The sequence below is a fragment of the Pyrgilauda ruficollis genome, unplaced genomic scaffold (genome assembly GCF_017590135.1).
Source record: "Pyrgilauda ruficollis isolate IOZ18807 unplaced genomic scaffold, ASM1759013v1 scaffold18, whole genome shotgun sequence".
NCBI lineage: Eukaryota > Metazoa > Chordata > Aves > Passeriformes > Passeridae > Pyrgilauda > Pyrgilauda ruficollis.
The window spans coordinates 6052066-6071992 of record NW_024516984.1 but is presented as its reverse complement, the minus strand read 5'-3'; the positions used below and the strand labels follow the sequence as shown (position 1 = coordinate 6071992).

At 40.7% G+C, this 19927-nt stretch overlaps 2 protein-coding genes across 2 annotated transcripts in view; one reads left to right on the top strand and one right to left on the bottom strand.

Annotated features, from left to right (window-relative positions):
- ZC2HC1A (zinc finger C2HC-type containing 1A) overlaps nt 1–5425 on the top strand; it is a 34547-nt gene extending 29122 nt beyond the window's left edge. The window contains exon 9 of the mRNA XM_041464492.1: nt 53–5425. Within this exon, the coding sequence (XP_041320426.1) occupies nt 53–239 (187 nt within the window). The 3' untranslated portion in view covers nt 240–5425. The remainder of the gene's footprint in view (nt 1–52) is intronic.
- A 2469-nt stretch (nt 5426–7894) lies between these two features.
- IL7 (interleukin 7) lies at nt 7895–18107 on the bottom strand. Its single transcript, XM_041464441.1, has 5 exons — nt 17856–18107; nt 14370–14512; nt 11176–11262; nt 10275–10427; nt 7895–8973 (listed from the first exon to the last, which is right to left on the bottom strand). The coding sequence occupies exons 1-5, from the start codon at nt 17863–17865 to the stop codon at nt 8827–8829; spliced, it is 540 nt and encodes a 179-aa protein (XP_041320375.1). The 5' UTR covers nt 17866–18107; the 3' UTR covers nt 7895–8826.
- Nucleotides 18108–19927: the final 1820 nt, after the last annotated feature.

Sequence of the window (19927 nt, the reverse complement as noted above, 5' to 3'; positions counted from 1 at the left end):
TTGTTATACTGAACTGACTTACAGAGAATTTTCTTCATCTGGGAATTTTCAGGTCTGATGGGAAAACTGGGTATGACAATGGAGACTGCCCATCCTCAGTGAATGGAGGAAGCGCGAAAAGCAGCGAAGGAATTTCACCTGTACAGTTATCCAAGTTCTGCCATGAATGTGGAACAAAGTATCCAGTGGAATGGGCTAAGTTCTGCTGTGAGTGTGGAATTCGAAGAATGGTTGTGTGAAGACATTCTTTAAAGCAGAAAGAAAACAAGAAATTGGAACATCTGCTATGTACTGTTGCTTGAGTACTCCATCCAGTTAGACTTCATGCTGCAAAAGTCAAAACATCACTTTGTAATTTTCTGAGTGCAATCTTCTGGTTTAAACAATGATATATATTGTATATAAAAATAGCAGCTACCTAAAACTGTGCCATTCAAGGAAATACTCTTTACTCTTTGTTGAAAATATTTAAAAGTAAGGTAAAAATGCTTTAAGTAACCTAGGCAGCAGAAGAGGTTCAATGTTATTTTTCTTTGTAAATCTTACTAGGCAAAGGATTTTTTAAATCTCTTATGTAGGGTAATGCTTTCCTATAGGGAACTAGCCATGAACAACTTGGGCTTCAAAAGCTTCTCTGTGAAGGCATTTTTTTCATGTATGACAGTAACTTAGATGCTGTGTTCTAAATGAAAACAACATGAGGAACTCCTTATGAATTCCTAGATAAAAGCGTACAAAGTTCAGATCTTTAAATTCTTTAACAGTAATATGATAATTGGACTTTCCAGTTGCTTCCTAGAATTTTTTGAAGAATCAAAGTAGAAAGACTACCTGAGAATTCTCTTTGCATCTAAGAAGAAAGGCAAGATTTTCTTTTCGTGGCTTTCCATGTTCTGTTTTTCAGTAAAGATGTGTTAATATTTTTATGTATTTATAAGGAAAAATATGCTATTAATTTTATTATTATTCATTTTGTTAAGTTCCTTTTGTTTCAAAATACTTGTCTTCCTCCTGTGCTCCACCATGGCTAGCATATCTAAAGGTGTTGTGCTTTGTCCTGTTCAAAGGTCCTGCTCGTTTTTTCTTTTTCCTCATTTCCTCAAGCAAAGTCTATACTTATCCTGCCTAAATGTTGAACTCTTATTTTGAAAACAGCCTTCTTGATGTATCCAATACCAAAAAAAAAAAAATAGTTCTATAAAAATTAATGCCATTAGAGCAGTAGATCTTGATGTAACTAGTGAGTCTTTTTTATTCTTATTCCTGTGAAAATAGCACAGCTTACACATATGAATGCATAGGGAGGTAACTGTGCTTCACTGCTGTCAAGACCTGACTTGGTTTTTTTTTTCAATTTTGTGTATTTCTGATCTCAAAACAGCAGTTTCTTCAAGTTAGTAATAGACTTCACATTAATCCATTGGGAAGAAGGGAGAGACTCAAAGTTGTTCGGTTTTTTATTAATTACATAGTAAATTGGTAAATTACACATCTACTAATAAAACCATTCTCAAGCCAAATCACTTTAACTTGTATCTTAATGTTGTAATTTATTTTGTGAAGTTTTGCTTTGAAGTATTTGCACCATCTTCATTATGTGTGACAGAACAATCTGAAATAACTTATCTGAGCCTTTCCCACAGTAAGTACATTTTTTGTCAGAAACTGGTACTTTCAGCTCACAAACACCATTAGTTTCAATTAATTTAATTTTTTTTACAATTTAGACGAAATATGATGTAGTGTTCCATGATAGTATTATGGTCACTGCTTACCTTCTCAAAAATTGTGATTATCAACAGGGCCAATTTGGAAGAAAGCATGATTGAAGAAAAATGTCTTCAAAGCAGATACCAGTCTAAGAGTGATTTAAGAGACTTGATGTAGTTAGGTTGCAGGCCACGAGCTATTCATGTTTTAAAATCAGTTCAGTGAATGTCTTGCACTTTTTATACAATTTTTTGAAATAAATTATCTTTCATTCAGTGTAGTCTTTTCACAATTGGTGTAAACTGGCTACTGAGCATGATAGGATAGATGACTGGTAATGATACTTAGAAATGACAAGTCCTAGCCAGTTTATTTTCTAGGAGTTTAGATTCTAGGATCCATCATTCTTTCCTTAGATAAGCCTGCTTTGGAGATCTTGCCCTGGACTTGGGTCATGGAGGTTTGCAGACTGATGTATTGTGAGCTGAGAGTCCAACAGCAAAGATACCAGTCCAGAATAGGTTTGATCAGATAGTGAATCTACTCTTGCCTGATGAATTTGCAGTTGTTTCTGCTGGAAAATGCATTTTTGCATTTATTAAAAATGCTTTCTACAATGGGAATGTTTAGTACAGCACTAAATACTTTTCAGATTTTCCAGGATTATTGTAGCTGTAGGAAAAAACATTTTGACTCTTTCTCCTTTGAATTGTGGGTGGCAGATCTCCTAATTTCAAATCAATACTCATACAGTTAGTGTATTTGCTGCTTTGTGAGCTGTTTGTGGGATTCTTTGCTTTCAATGCAGCATTTAGTAAATTACTTGAGTAGCACACCATTTGCTTCATTTACACTGACGTGAATTATCATGAGGATTAGATAGGGAATTAACCTGAAGGGATAAAAAGGTTTTTAAAACTGGTCTTTTAATTTGGCCATACAAAGAAGGTCTATGAAACATAATTGAATATTGATAGTAACACTGGATAATGTGTGTGTGTTGTAATCCACAGTATAAGGAGACAATGAAATTATTTTTGACTTTGTAGTTTGGTGCTGTGTGGTAAGACTTATGATGCCCGATATGTTTTGTGTTTATCAACTGGTTTTGTTAGTGAATGACATACATTTCTGAAGTCTGTGATGTTACAGACCCTGGCCTGTATTACTCAAGGTATTAGCACAGATCACTGTAATTCCATCTCAGTGGATGTTTGTACAAAACAGTGGATTGGTTTTCATGACATCCACAAAGAACTGAGTGTGGGAAACAAATTTTTTATATTTACATTAAAAAAAATTCAGGGAGCTGGACTGAATTTTCAATCTTTAGTGTATTACATGTGTCAAGAAGTTCCCAAATTTAATTTATTGGTGATCTACATCCAAACCCTCTTGCCCTAGTCTTCTTCACACACTTATGCCTTGGTTTTCATGGGAGGAAAAAACATGAACTATGCACTGTCTGTTTATAGTGAAATTTAGTGATGCAATTGTTGTGATGATTGCTATACCAATGTATAACCTTATGACAGATTTACTGTCTGCCATTTTATCTTCCTGATGTTCTTACTAAAGTTCTTCTATTCATTAAAGAAGGGGGGGGGGGTGAAAGGTCAACAGTAAAATTCCATTTAAAGAAACAAGAAGAGGCTGGTTTTGATGTTTGGCTGGGGGAGTTTGCATTCCCATTCTACTTTTGTGATTTTCTCTTATACAAAGGACCTCTCTGTGCCAGGAAGTAGTGCAAGATCATTGGAACTATGCTGATAGAAGTGCAATGGAGTTATGAAAAATTCTTGCTTCAATAGTAAAAACAGCATAGCATGAAGCTTAATTGCTATATGATGTACCTTACACAGGTTTATATTTATGCATGATGTCCACACCCTAGGTAGTTTCAGAACTGGAATCTTCAAATATACAGCAATTAAAATATGTGTTCATATGAATAATTAGTCTTACACACCACTGCAGGGAGGTGGGCACAGGGAGGTGTTTCACCCCCATTTCAGGTTGTAACTATGAAATGAACATATTGGCAGAATTTTTCAAATTTGCCAAAGAATCTCGAAGAGCCCTTGAACTCCCTGGAGGGAGGGGAAGCTCCGCCTGAGAGTTCCCTGGCTGGGAGGGTGTCAGGCAGGGGAGCTCTCCTCCGTGCTCCGGTGCTGAGCCTCTCCCGCGGTGCTGGGGCAGCGGCCACTCCAGTGCAGCTGCACATCCTGTGCCTTCACAGGGTGGGAACTCCAGACTGTAACACCTGACCCAGTCTTTGTGCATCATGGAAGTGCTCTGCAAGTCCCTTGTGTCATCTGCAAGGGACTAGCTTTTAATTCACCATCACAGCTGAGAGCTGGTGCCTGAAATGCAGGGAGAGTGTTTCCATGATGCCTGTTTACCGAGTCAGTGGAAGGAGGTATGACTGCAGTACTTTAAATAAGCAAGATATGTGCACACTGATGTAGGCTATGTAAATAGTCTGCATATAAAATTGAATGGTATTGTCTGTGTATTACAAAGGTCACAAGGAGTGCTAGTTTCCATCACATAGACTTTGTATATCTGCAAAGAACAAACCTGTTATGAGTGTTTTTAATCTTGGCTGAAAAAATTGTGTTTAGTAAGAGCACTTTTTTCAATTTTATTTCCATCCAGTTTGACTAAGCTATGAATAGTTATATGGGTTGTATGAGAAGGTAGAATTTTCATCTTTGGTAAAATTTGTTTCAGTGACACTGATGAAAATAGTTTAATTACCTTTCAAGTACAGCTTATTCCAACTTGTGATGTTTTGTTGCTGGTTGGTTTGGTTGGTTTTTTTCCATCTTGCTAAGTAAGATTTGAGTGACCTAATTGTGCTGTTGGAAGAAGTGTTAGGTAAAAGACTTCATTAGCTGAATTCAGTAGTTACTTGGTTGATATTTTTGTTCCAGTATTCACAGTATAAGAGATTACTCTTGCATACTGGTTCATTTTTTCATTTGTTTTGGGTTTGGTTTTTCGGTGTTACGTCAGTCCAGAATAATACACATTTCTGGAGGATCCTATTTAGTCCCATTCTACTTATCTTGCCAGAAAACAGCTTCTTCATATTTTCTCTTAATAAGTGTTCATTCTTTACAAAAATAATCGATAGGGAAATTATATTTTTCCAATTTGAACATTTAAGTCAGCAAATCAGATACTCAGTTTAATGTGGCTGAATATTGAACCCATATTCTAAACAGAAGTGCGTCTTTTACCATAGTTCTGTATTTCAGTTTGGCTTTCTGGCAGAACCATGAATGGGTTTGGGTGGGATCTGCTCAGTACAGTACAACTATTACAAAAACTACTTTATATGATTGCTCTAACTCTTGGTGTTCATCCTTCGTATGACACTTAATATGTTTCTCTTCATAAGTTTATTTATTAATGTTCTGTGTTTTTAAATGGCGTGCTCATTCATGTGTTGGAGGTGATTATTTTTTTCAGCATTGCATTTATTATGTTTGCCTTGCCCCTCAGTACATGGAATATTTGTTTGTGACCATCCAGTGAAGTTTTTTTTTGCCAGAATTCCTTGGTTTGTTTGCCTCTTATTTCGTATATTATGTTTATTTTAAAGTGTCAGTTCTGTTTTAATTAATAAATGTAAGTCACCACCTAATGCTAATTTGCCACTTGTTAACAATAAAGCAAATATGCCAATAAAACTTCTTGTGATGTGCAATTTTTTTGTAGTCAAATGTAAAATTATCTTATATAACATAGCATACAGGTAGGTAATATAATTTCAGTCTTATTAATACTGTGGTGTCTGATCTCAGGTACACAAAGAATAGGGTTCTCAAATTGAGTGAGATGAGATTTGGTTTCCTAAGTAACCTTGAAAAACATACTAGATATTAAATCAGTGTGATCTGCTTATACAAAGTATCTCCTCTATTTCCCCAACTATACTGAGAATTTAGTTTATGTAGAGCCTATCAGTCTGACATCTGTAGTATTTTTTTTTTTTTTTTTAATAATAAGACTGTAAGGGATAGTAAACTTAAGCTTGATCTGGGTTTGTTCTCCTTCATGACATTAGAGCACTGTTTTGTTGATGAAATTATTAAGAAAAAAATAAGTCGTTTATATTTTTCTTCAGAAGTTCATTTATGTGAGCAGAAATTACAATAAGGGTTTGGATTGCTGATGGTTTTTTTTCCTAAATATGAATGGAGAGAGATCAATGCCTCTTTTCATTCCTTTTTTTAGGGGAAACTTCCTTCTAGAGCTCTTCTCTAAAGAGCTCTACTGAGCTCTTTAGTTTACTTGGGGAGGTATAAATTTGAAAGGTAGACTGTTCAGTGGAAAAGGAATTGACTGAATGGCTACAGCTGGAAAGTTGTGGTCAGTGTCTCTGTGTCCAGGTGGAAGCTGGTATCGAATGCTGTCCCTCAGGACTCTTGTTTAGGTGCTCTTATAGTATCTTCGTCAATGACACAGTGACATTGAGTGCACCCTGGACAAGTTGAAGGACAGGATGCCATCCAAAGGGACTGGGCTGCCATGACTTCTCAAGTATCATGTATAGTGAGTCAGACACTTCCTCTGCCAGTTCCCTCGGAACCCACAGATGTATTACATCAGGTGCCATGGACCTGTGCACCTTCAGGTTCTTTAGATGGTCTCAAACCTGAACCTCTTGCAGCAACATTGTGAAAATCCTTTTACTTTAAATACGTAAGTTTTTATCTTTGACACCTTCCCATAAATTCCATGTACTTCAAAATCATGGTTTTGACCTACTCATTTCTTTTCTGTGGCCAAATAAGTAAGTAAATGCGTAAGTGAAGGTGGCAGGGACGTAGGCATGATGGTGATAATAACGTGCACAGTTTTCATTCCTTTGCCAATATCTGAAAAGCACTTTAGTGCCACATTTGTAAGTTCAGGAAACCTGAGGAAGTTCTAAAATTGAAGGAACAAACCAAAGAGCACAAGTCAATGCATTTAACAGTTAGTGCTTACACGTAAGTGGTGACAACAGGAAATTTGGCAATGAGAATCAGACAGGCAGGATATTTATTAAGAGAAGTAATCAGAACAAATCCACAATTTCATAATCGCTTTATTTAAATTTCTGCTCTGGATCTACCCTTGGTCTTTGGCCCAGGGTAGTCCTGGAATTAATTTATTTCTCTCAAGACTTAAGTTGTGGACTGATGCTTAAGTAACTTAAACTGACTGACCTTTCAATTTTGTAGTAGCTAATACTGCATCTGTGTATTTTCTGCTTTAACTCACACTGTCCTTTGCTTGCCAAGTCGTTATTAGGAAATAAGTGCTGGCTTTCAACTATTCTTGAATTTCCAAAAAATATCAAAACAACTGTTCTTCAGTCTCAGAGACCAACTGAATCCGCAGTCTCCTGGGCCCTCTTTCAGAAGAAAGGATTTCCAGCGAAGTCCTTACCACTGTGGCTACATTCTCTTTATCTGCAGTATGGTATTGGGAAATGTTTCCTTTCCCTGTTCCATTAAAGATTTATGGGCTGGGGTTGGTTTCAGTTTTTTAAGGAGTTTGGAGTTAAAGTTGCAATCTCTTATATGAAGAGCTAAAGAGAATATGTGAAAGTCTCAGTTTACAAAGTTACCACTGCTGCCTCGTCATCACCATAAATACACAGGGGGTTGGAGAGGGTGTATTTCAGGAAAGCATGGCATGCTTTGCTCTTAACCTCTTCCCTCTCAGATTTAGTACAGCAATCTTATTCCACTCAAATACATAAAACTAGTGCTCTTTACAATCAACTGAGCAAACAGTTCTTTGAAGCACATCCTACTGCTTTTCAGGTGTTTGTTCTGAATACCAAAATTTTTACAGAGGAGTTTTACGGAAAAATTCTTTTAGCACAGATAAAACAATTTATGTTAGTTTACTTCAAACCAGGAAACAACAGGCTGACTTAACTAAAGCTTTACTGAAGTATTCAGTCCAAGGCAGATGGCTGGTATGGAAATTTTTGCCTAAATTGGGCAGGTTACAAACAGCTAAGAAATGGGTATTTTAAGATGGGAATTCCCCAGCTGGGCTTTGAATGACTGACTATCTCTGAAAAAAACCTAAAAAAAGGAGTAATGGTAGTCAAAAAGTGAACAGCCCAATTTCATAGAAGACAAATATTTTATTACCAAAGGAGTTATATCAAAGTAAGAAACTACAAAAGAGTAATAACTATAAAAATACTTCTATTTATTCAAAATAAAATATGAGCACTTTATTAGTTAAATGCCAATATATTATTCTCTGACAATATTCACATATTTTAAGTCATGTTTGCCTAGCATCTTAAAACATGTTACATAAAATAATTGCATATGAGAAATCACAATCTGAAGCTAAGGAATTCTAGCTCCTCCTGCAGCTAACTCTGGGCTGATCAAATGAATGAGTGTAGTGCTGTTTCCAGTCAACTGAGCAACTTGCATTCAGGCATCTTTTTCTTCTTCTACAGGATTCTGTCTTGCCTGTGCTTCAGCCAGCAGAAGCACGCTGCATCTCTCAAAAATCAGTTCCCTTCCTAAGTTTTTCAAAAAGCTAACTTTTTCCCTGTTTTTCCAAACCCAAATCAGTTAGCAGACCCATCAAAAACACTTCTGTGTCAGGAGAACATATCCAAGATAATCTGCTGCTTTGGTAAATTGTAACTTTTGGTCCTTGGCGTGTTTTGCATAGATATAAAGAAAACAGCTACTCTTTCATACTCTTTTTCTTCACCTTCAGATTCCAAGATGTTTTTTATAAATTCCAGTAGACATGTAAGTGGCTGCTTTCATATGACAGTATTATAAAGTTACTTGAAAAATCAGAACATTCAGAGTAGTTTCCAGAGCACAAAGGTTGGACATAGACCTCTGCAGTTATTTGTTTCAAATGCTGGTCTATTTCCACTTCTCAGACTTCAGCAGCTTGGTTCAGCCATTTCTGTTTCTGTATCTCCAGGAACAAGGTACAGTAGCTTTCCATCAGAATTCTGGCATAAAGTGTTCATATAAGTGAGCAAGTTGACTTGAAGAATGCATATAAAATGCAAAGATACCAAGTAATGCCACTTCGAAAGAAAAGAGCAGGATTCACCTGGAATCACCTGGAAATTATTTTTTCAAATTTATTCCAGCAGGATCGAAGGCTAGATATATTTTCTTTTAGTTCACAAACTTCTTGGTTACATTTCTTTCTGGACTGTTCACCTGTCTCTGTATCTTCTAAACGAAATACATGTGGGCAAACCTGAAACAGAACAGATTGTATTGTTATCTGAGAACTGCTTATTCTGTTCCTGTAGCCATCTTTCAAAGCAAACCAATTGCCTTACATCTGAATACTGGAGAGACCCTGCCCCTGGGACTGTGAGAATGTGGCTTTAACTCAGAGGAAATAAGGACACCTGAAACAAGTGTGGCCAACTGAGAACATGCACATCGTCCATCACAGATTAAAATTTATCCTCTATTGTCTCAAGGACTGAGAAAATAAAGCAATTAATTTGTGAGCCAAACTTTAAGTGTTGAGACTAGTGGAACAAGACAGACCAGTTCCAGGGGCTGGTGCTGTGTCTTAATATTCAAGGCCTCAGCCAGACAAAACTACTGTTCTTGCTCATATTCAATGACTGCTCATATATTTTTTTTCTAAATTACTTTAATTGATCTTTAAATAAAAGCAGGACTCCATAAGGTTAGGCAGGAGTTGCAAGGGTGACACTGACTTCTATGTCTTGACTGGGATACCTTCAAAGTAAGGCAAATGTTGGATTCACCAGAGGTGACAAAGCAAAATATAAACACCAACATTACTTTGAAGATCTCGTCCCAGACTGTAAGTCTCTCCACTTCAAGGAGAAAAACAAAAAGCTAAATGAAGCCTTCAATCCATCTGTTTAAGTATTATATTTTTGGTGCCTATGTGGAGACTTTTTGATGTTGGTTAGTATTTTTGTATTCAATAGGTAACACTGAGCCACACTTAAAAGAACACTCTTCCTTTGCTACAGTAGATTGCTGTGCTACATTTAAGTGGCACCTCAAAAAGAAGATTCTGCCAAGGACTAAACACCAAATATTATCATACCTAATTGTTCTTTTTGAATTTGAGAGATTGTGGTTAAAATAAAGACCAAAGAGATTACAGAAGAGAGAGGATCTCACCCTAACAGTTTGTTGAGACAAACCAAATTAAACATTACTCAAGGTTAGTGAGAAGTTACAACTCTGACTATAGTCCAGAGAAGTTTAAACACCTTCTTCGCACAAGTCTGGTCCTTGTCTCTCACTGGAGATTTAAGTGAAATTCAGTTCACTACTGAACCAGAGCAGGTGTCTTCACCATACATTTCCAGATGATTTTCTCAGTCTTTGCACTGGGCTTAATATCTATTACAAGACAAATGCTATACAGAGGAAACTTCCTTTGGCATAAAACATGTGCAAGATAGCTGTATCTTTTAGAGGCAGATGTGATACTCTGTCTTGAAGAACTCTAGAAAATAAGGCAAGTAGTTAAACTATTACTCGCTAAAATTGAGTACTCACCTTTTCTTTTTTAGGTCTTTCACACTTACACTGTAGAACTTGTAATGTCCCACATGAGACGAATGCTGCTTTCTGTCTAAAGGCTTTGCTGATTCTCTGCTTATTAAAGAATCTGAGCATGTTGCATGCCATGCTCTGTAGTGATTCTATTTCCTGTCAAGAGAGCAAGGAAAATATGTCCTGCAAAGTTTGTGTACCATTAATTATTTGCAATGTTGGTTATCTTTAAAAAACCCCAGACCCTCCATCAATTACTATTGGTTTCTTTTGCTTTCATAGTGCAAATCTTTTTCAATAAAATACACAACTAATCTGACTTACCTGCCATCTTTTTTCAATATTTAAAGCAGCAATTTTTAGTAGTAATAACAGTAGCATAAGGATGTTAGGAAGAAATCACAGCTCTAACCAAATCAATTGATGCAGTTAGGAAAACAAATTATTTATGCAGCCACTCCTTTTATCAAGTCATGATAAAATCTGTAGCAACAACTGAAAATTGTGCTTTCTGGCATTTGAGATCTGCCCAAACTACTATTTTGAAGTTTCCAGGTCTGAAGTGAAAAGCTTAGCTAATATAACTTTATGTAGACAAATAAAAAATATAGATTGGGAAATTGTAATGTTTACTTCCATTGGCAAAAAGTGTCTGTTTTGTTTAAAAAATATAGAAGAATCTTCCTAGTAGGGAAAAAACCTCCACATTTCTTGGACATGTAATTGCTTAATATTTAAATGTTTAAAATATCAATTTACTCAACACATCATATAATTCCAGATTCAAAAAACAAACCATCCTGAATACTGTGATTTGACTGTTAAAACTAAATACTACCCAATCACGCTATTTTATCCTGGACTGTTCAAAGAACTCTCCACATTCTGAAAAGTTAAATTTTACCTCAGTATCATTGCAGAAAAACACTTTGATATTTTCATATTTTTTATTCTTGCAGCACCTGTCACGATTCTCTGCAGACATTTTTACCTGTAAAATATCATATATGTTTAGAGGTGGAAGTACTGTGTCAGTGCTCAGTCACCCTCACAGTAAAAAGCTCTTTCCTGATGTTCAGAAGGAACCTCCTGTGAGCTGGTGTGTGCCCACTGCCCCTGGACCCGTCACTGGGCACTGTGGGTAAGAGCCTGGCTCTGCACTCTCTGCCCACTCACTTGAGGTACTTCTACACATGGATGAAATCCCTCTGAGCTTCTCTTCTCCAGTCTGAACAGCCCCAGCTCTCTCAGCCTTTCCTGATCATAGGGATGCTCCAATCCCTTCAGCATCTTCATGGCCTTTTGCTGGACCATCTCCAGTAGCTCCATATTTCTCTCATACTGGGGAGCCCAGAAATGGACACAAATCTCTTCAATTTAAATCTTTAAATTGCTTTTTTTTTTGAGACATGGAGCAATGTTTAAATCTTACATTTGAATTGTAACATTGAATACAGTGTTTGTCAATGTTTGTCTCAATAAATACGTCTCAGCTCTAAACAGATGGTAGCACTCACTTTGTACATGTAATAACAGAAGATAGCCTAAGCAACATCACATGGTCTTTTGCCTGATTATAATATTTTATTCATACTTTATCCTCTCTTGTAGTTTTTTCTCCCACTTTCGTACTTGTCATCAAGATGACAATGGAAGCCAATTCAACAGAAACTTTGTCTTCTTCAGCCTGTATCCAGACATTCCAGTTAAGCCAAAGGGCTTTAAAAAAGGCAGCTCACAAACAGTATTGTTTTAGGTCTCTTCACTTAGCCATGGGTATGACCACATTAGACAGTTAATTCTTAAAGTTTTTCTGCAGAAATTGCCTGTATTTCAGAAGTTCACCCAAGATAAACAGAACTTTATCCAGAAAGTGTTTTCAAAACCAAGAGTTTAGGGAGTCAAATATTCACTGACAAAATAAAAAGTCACAAAACAACAAAACCAAATTAAGAAAGTTAATGCACATATTATCTTGCACCACAACAGATATTGCTGCAGTTGTACAACACCAAAATTTATAATTATGTATATATATTTATATATAATCATCCTAAAAATGAAGTGACTATATATATGTCACTTCATTTGCTAACTGCTATGAGATTTTACCATCCTCTCCAGTTTCCTCAGATCACCTTTAGTATAATGTACAGTAGCCACATCTGAAGGCAGTTTATTGGCTGTGTCTAAACCAACCTAAGGGAAATCCTGAGCTCAGAAAAGGCATTAGTGAAAATTTAATTACCTTACAAAGATCCAGTATATGACTCACTGTCCTGCTCTGCAGCAAACCCACAGCTGCTCCAAACATCTGGCTGAGGAAGTGAAAGCCATTGACTTTGGCTCTGCAGTTGCAGGAAAGTGCCTACTGGGCAGTTGCTACCACCCACACAGCACACCTATTATTGGCTGTTAACTTATAATGACAGTACATTGATTACACATAGAAGATAAATTTCTCTTAAACAGTGAAAAGTAAAGACAGAAAAAATAAAGAATCTTACACAGTAGCTGCTTGTGCATGTCTTCAAGGAAGTAAAAGCTTCGGAGCTCAGTACATTCTCATTAGTTTTCACAAACATTAATTCATTAAGGTTTTATTTACATATTCATTTTGTTATACAACTTCAAGCTCCACCCTACGATAGGACAGTGGCAAGGCATTGCCCTGTCCAGGCCAGGACAGTCCCCCAGCCTCCCTGACCCTGCATCTTGAGCAGGGCTGCAATGAACGTCATGGATGTCCACCACCAGAAGGCAGCAGGATCTGCTTCCCAGAAGGTGTTATTCCTTCGTATCATTCTCTCTTACAGGTCAGCTACCTTCTAACTGCTCACCAAGAGAGTTTGCTTTTGTTCTCTGTGGAGTCTCTAGGGACTTGTATTTGTCAGAGATGTGACAGCAAACTAAAGGGAATACTCATCTATTCTAATATGGCCATTAACATTCTCCCCAAATTTGAGGCCTCATTCAGGATGAAGTCTGAGAGACTTATGAGAGATTTATCTGCAGAGAAATAACTTTCTCTCTTCACAATCTCAACCAACATAACATAATCAAAATATTAAAAGGTCATTCCCTGACCCTAAAGGTACTTTATTTCCAGATGAGGATTGGTATGTCTTGGGTTGGAGACCATTGCCATAATGCTCTGAAGGATGGTGGTAGTTCATGAGTGTGAAGAATTGCAATGTCTCCTGATTTTTCCCTTGGAAAAAGGCTGAATATTATTTGTATTTCATGCAAACAGATCTTGATTTAAGACTGCAACAGTATGGTGAAATCTCATTTAGTGACAATCTGTCAGGAAAATCACTTTTTTATTTTTGTGGGAATGCCTCTACTAATACAACTGTTTTAAGTGTTCCCCCATGGAAGTGTTCTTGACAGATGAATTTAATTGCTAATAATTCAAGGAAGAATTGGAAGGTAAATTTTGGGCATGGACTTGTAAACTGTTAAGAAACTATTTTGCAAAGCTATAATAAATGTGGCTGATAAAGCCAAAATGGAGGAGATTTACACATGAGAATGTTAAGCCCTTCTTCGCTGCCATCTAGAAAAGATAATTTTTGTTGGCTAAATAAGATATATTAATAGGTACAAAGAAACCTGTTAAGATACAAACAAACTTTTACTGTCATATGAATTTTGTGCCTCTGTGCATTTTTATTCCATGGACAACATACAACTTCAGTCAAGAACTACAATTAGTAGAACAAATTACAGGTGCAATGCTTTCTTCTCTTGATAAAAGCATACTAACAGAAATAGTCATGAAATTACTTTAGAAAAAAGTATTTTCTAATGAAATATATGATGTATGGCCAAATAGTACATGTGTCTAACTAGAGAATGCACAGGCACAAAAAACTGTATCACAGTATTTGTACATGCAAATAGGCATTATCCACAGATTTCAGAGATTTTAAAGAGACTGAATTGTTGCATCCCCTCAAATAAAACCACCATTCCAGCATAACGTGTGACTTTAAATTGGTCTTTTATCATGTTTTAACATTAGAGCTTACATTATTAACTGTTAGCATCTAAAAATAATCAACGTGTTTTGGAAGCCCAAGAGCTACTACCTACCAGCTCACTGATGTCATGACTTAGTACATTCTCATACTTCACACGGATTTCTGCTGTTTTATTTCCCATTGCACAAGTAGATGCATTCACTGGAGACAGAACAAGGAGTAGTGGCAGAACTGGTAAGGTAGATCTAAAAAAGGCTGGATTACAAGAAAAACAGTTAGGTACATGTTAGTTAATGTCACAGACTGTGTGGTGTATTAACAAATACATTCTGTAATCTGTTGAAATAGTTTAAAAGGGATCTTTGTACAACCAAATGACTTGTGCCTTGCTAGAGGGAAGGATTCATCTCCAGATTAAGAGACTCTTTGGGTGTCTAAACTCCCTCACATGATTCACACAGTGTGGCTAAGAGCCTACAACTATTGAGCTGACCAGCTACTTGGTGGCTGCTTGGGCTGAATCCATCCTCAGGGTTCACTGCAAGCACTGAATTTTATTGGACCATAACAACATCGGACACATGTAGAGGAGTGATTTAATCATATATGTTTAGACATTCAAGTCTCATTTTGACTGCCCATTTTTCCTTTGATAACTTCTACAAATCCCCATGAACACACCTCTATAACAAAAGTGTGTTTAAACACATTTTCATGCTGACTAAATGTACAAATCTATGCTACTGGCCATAACATGAGATAAAGCAGCAATACAACTTTCAACACAAGATTTTTGCAATCTTTTTAAGCAAACTTCACTGCCCATCACTTTGTTTGTCCCTTTAGTGGACTGCCTTCCTTTGCTTTGACCCCTGGTGTTTTGTCTTTGCATGACATCCAGGAAAACATGAGTTCTGTGAGGACGGGCAGACAGAAAATACCAAAACATCAAAAGAGCCTGAAGAGACTGACAGGAGGCTGCAGGTGACTCACCTGGTACTGGGAATGAAGGAGACCACGTACATGACAATATGTGTGATTAGGAATAATTGGACTCTGGCCTATTGCTAGTCTGGCTAGGATAATGCTTAAATTGAAGGTTTGGAAAAAAAAAAAAACAAAACAAAACCACAACAGTAGAAATTTATGATGGAAGATTGGCAAAGATCACAGCAAGATCCTGGAGAATTATGGAGTGTTTCTGCCCATCTTCACCACTGAGTAATAACAACAACTGCATACAGAGTAGCTGTGGGACAGGAGCCAGGAAAAGAAGAGGAGATGCCCTGGCTCCAGCTGCTACTTTCCTTCCTCTCTGCCAGGGATGGGCTGTTTGGTACAGCCGGTCCAGCTCAAGAGATGGGCACCTTTGGACTTGGGCATCACTAGTAAATTACAGCCTCAGAGAGGAATTTTGAACAACTAGGAAAACAGCAATAAAACTTGACCATAATTTGCATTGACCCACCTATCTTCTGCAATGCAAGAACCACAGGCACACCACATGCTAGCTGTCATTAAAAGAAACACAGTCCCTTACAACCCATCCCAGCCAGCTCCCACCACACACAGCAGACTGAATCCTCAAAGAAGAATGCATGCTTTTCCTGACTAGTGAAGCCTTCTCTTTCTGATAGAGTGCATGTGAGCATGCAGTGATGTACACCTCTGTCCTAGAAACAGGACTGGAAAATTTTTACCTGTACAAGCTAAATCACAGAATTCTTGAGCAAGCTGCCTGACAAATTCTAATTGGAAATTTCATGGGTTGAAAACCAGATTTTCTGACCTTTTCATATACTGATCAACCGAGGTCTGTTAATGTCTCAAGAAATCTAGCCTGATGAGCTAAGTGAATCTCAAATGGATCCTACATGTAGTAAATTTTAAAAATTCTGTAAGGTGACTCTATTTTGATCTTCAAGCTTCAGGTAGACACACCTGATTTCCACAGTGTCTTTGTAAATCTCTATGCTAACTATATCTCTGTTGCATGATTTATCCGTTTGAAGGACTAAGATTTAGTATTTTAAAAGACACAAAAAACATTCAAGAACTCAGTTGTAGGGCAACATTTTTCCAATCTCCCATTGCACCTCCTTCCAGTGCAAAAGATGAACTGCAATGCTAGCTCAAAAGTAGAGTAATACAAACAATTTGGATATGCTGCTTCACAAACATACTTGAAGGGACGAAAATAGCAATCCTCTAAATTAAAACAATCTGACTCCATCACTTTAAACTTGGCTTGTCCAGCAACAAGCTGAGATATGAGATAAGATATTGCCCAGACTGCCAATCTTTTTAAAATGAGAAAATTACAGAATAAAAGTAGATCACGTGCTGCACACTCATGAAGTCCCTTGAGCCACTGCAGAATGGTGATCAAATTTTTTCAGACATTCCTAAATGAGTCCTCTGGAAAAAATATTAGACAAGTGTCATAAAAAGTTCTAGGAGATGTAGACTGAAAATTGAAAGGGATTTTCTTGAGGTTAGGTAACTTCGAAAGAACGGGAGTTCATGGCGCTCCATATGGCCAGCAATTCAAAAGAAAGAGAGCATTACTGGTAATAACCCATCTTTCCAGTAAACTCCCAGAAACTCCTAAGTCATTTCTGGAAAGCCCCAAAAATTCTCCTAGAAAAGCCAGGAAGAGCTAGTATTCCAGTATTTCCACATATTAAAAAAAAAAACCAAAAACCCAAAAAACCACCCCAAACTAAAACAAAACCTCTTGGCTTTTTAACATTAAAACACCCTCCTGTGCATACACCCCGAGGCACGTCCTCGGCGGCACCCAGCGGGATCCTCGCAGCAGCCCCGGTGCCTCACAACGCACCCCAATCCCGGCGGGCAGCTGCCTCTGCCCCCTTCCCCTCTCCGCATCCCGCAATTCCCGCGGGTCACTGCCATTCTTTTCCCTCCGTCCCGCTGGTCCCGTGCGGAGGGGCGGGCGAGCGCTCCCGCCCGAGGGCGAGGCACCACCGGCGCTGCGCCGCACCTGCTCCGGGACACCCGCGGGGCAGCAGGTGCCCACGGGAGGCAGATGCCCATGGGAAGGCAGATGCCCATGGGAAGCAAACACCCACGGGAAGCAGATGCCCAAGGGAAGGCAGTTAGCCACGGGAAGCAGATGCCCAAGGGAAGCAGATGCCCACGGGAGGCAGGTGCCACGGGAAGGCAGGTGCCATGGGAAGGCAGGTGCCATGGGAAGGCAGGCGCCAGGGGCGGTGGGAGCAGCGCGGACCGGCGCGCAGCAATGCCTCCCGCAGCTCCCCCGCCCCACGCTGTCCAGCTGCCTCTGCCATTCCCGAGTTGCCCTTCCCGGCAGCAGGCGTGATGGGAACCGGACTCTTTTACTTTCATTCTACGGGGAAAAGAGGAAAATAAAAGCAAAACTGGGAATTTCCCCGGCCGTCACCAAGGGTTTAAAAGGCACCGGGAAGCACCGCGCCGGCAGAACAGGCGGGACGGCGGGGCCGACGGCTCGGAGGCGGCGGAGCAGGTGAGGAGGCAGCGCGGCCGGGGCGCGGAGCAGCGCAGCCGGCCCGGGGCAGGTGAGGCGGAGCGGGGCGGTGCGGGGCGCGCTCCTTACCATGGAACATGGTCCGTGCGGAGGCTGTCGGGGAGCTGCGCCGACGGGTCCGCGGTCATGGTGGCGGCGCCGCCTCGGCCATGACGCCCGCAGCCCGCGGAGCGCCGCGCAGGGGCCAGAGGGGCCGCGGCGGCCGGGCCGGGCTCAGCAGCCCCCCGGCGCCCGCCCGCCCGGGGGGGCCGCGGCGCTGTCCGGAGCGGCGGCGGGACGGGCGGGCTTTGCCTTTCCCATGGGGCTCCGCCGGCCGCGGGTACTTTCACTTTCTGCTCCGCCGCGGCGGTGCTGCCATGGGAAGGCAGGTGCCATGGGAAGGCAGGCGCCAGGGGCGGTGGGAGCAGCGCGGACCGGCGCGCAGCAATGCCTCCCGCAGCTCCCCCGCCCCACGCTGTCCAGCTGCCTCTGCCATTCCCGAGTTGCCCTTCCCGGCAGCAGGCGTGATGGGAACCGGACTCTTTTACTTTCATTCTACGGGGAAAAGAGGAAAATAAAAGCAAAACTGGGAATTTCCCCGGCCGTCACCAAGGGTTTAAAAGGCACCGGGAAGCACCGCGCCGGCAGAGCAGGCGGGACGGCGGGGCCGACGGCTCGGAGGCGGCGGAGCAGGTGAGGAGGCAGCGCGGCCGGGGCGCGGAGCAGCGCAGCCGGCCCGGGGCAGGTGAGGCGGAGCGGGGCGGTGCGGGGCGCGCTCCTTACCATGGAACATGGTCCGTGCGGAGGCTGTCGGGGAGCTGCGCCGACGGGTCCGCGGTCATGGTGGCGGCGCCGCCTCGGCCATGACGCCCGCAGCCCGCGGAGCGCCGCGCAGGGGCCAGAGGGGCCGCGGCGGCCGGNGCCCCCGGGGCGGGCGGCATCCCCGCTCCGCCGCGGCGGGGTCCGGAGCGCCTCGGAGCGGGCGCAGCGGCAGTGGCGGGGCCGGGCTGTGCCGGCGGGGGTTACATAGAGCCCCGGCTACACGCCCAGTGCCGTGTGTGCGGCCGGGGAGGGAAGGATGGATCTTGGCACTACGCGTGGAAAGAGCCGCTCATCCGCGGGGAGGATATCCTTTAAAAAAAAAAAAAAATCACTGCGTGCTGTGGAGTCGCTTTTTCAGAGGAGAGCGGCTCAGCTTGAAAGCTGATGCGCTGCCCTTTCGCTCCCTCAGCTGCCCTTGGATGGGTTGTGGAAGGCGGGACTGCCAAGAGGGCTCTGTCTCCGGTCAAGGGTTACCCCCGGCTGCTGGCATGGGCTCAGAAGAGAAAGGTGGATGGTTTCTGCCCTGGTCGTCGTCTACACCCTTTCCCCCCACCCGTACTCTTCCCCTGCAAAATGAATCTGAAAGGATTGAGAAAGAATGGTGGATGGCTCAGGAAGGTGTTTCAGCCTGGAAGACACCCAAATTCTATTAGGCAAATGTGTAGAAAGATGTGCTTTTCTTGGTAAATTCAAAATGCAAAAATTTTCATGTGCAGTTCAAAAGGCTTGGAATAAAACAGGGTATTAAATATCTTAGTAATGTCCCCTTCACATCTCCAGCCCAAAAACTTTCTGAGTTTTGAGATCTCCATCACTCTTCCTGCTCTGCATGAGCACAGAGAGCTGATTCCATAACCCCTTTCTTCTCACAAGAGTGCTTTTCTAAGGGGAGATAGATATTGAGGTGAGAATATTAAGGAGCAAATATGTGGAATGCTCAGGATAGTTTGCTCCTATTCTCTTGAACTGAAATTGTGGTGCTTCCTTCCTGTGTGAGGAGGTCCTTAGTCCCCTCTATTGTCCGTGAATTAGACTCTGCTTTAGATTGGCTATGTATTTCTCATTTCTTTTTCTTTGGAAAAGAATTTAGTCAATTCTTCTTCACAAGTATTCTGTTAAGACTCAAGAGAGAGGAGGTTTTCCACCCCTTCAGCTTTGAGCTGCTTGATTTCACTAATGATTACCCATGACTGCGATTTGGGCAGGGATCAGTATCAACACGGCTCCACACAAGGAGCGCCTGTACTTGCTTGTTCCTTAAATGAGTGCCAGGTTGGATGTGATGTATTGTTCAGTTCTTGAATTTGAACAAGGATTTTGCCTCTTTCATGGCTAAATTA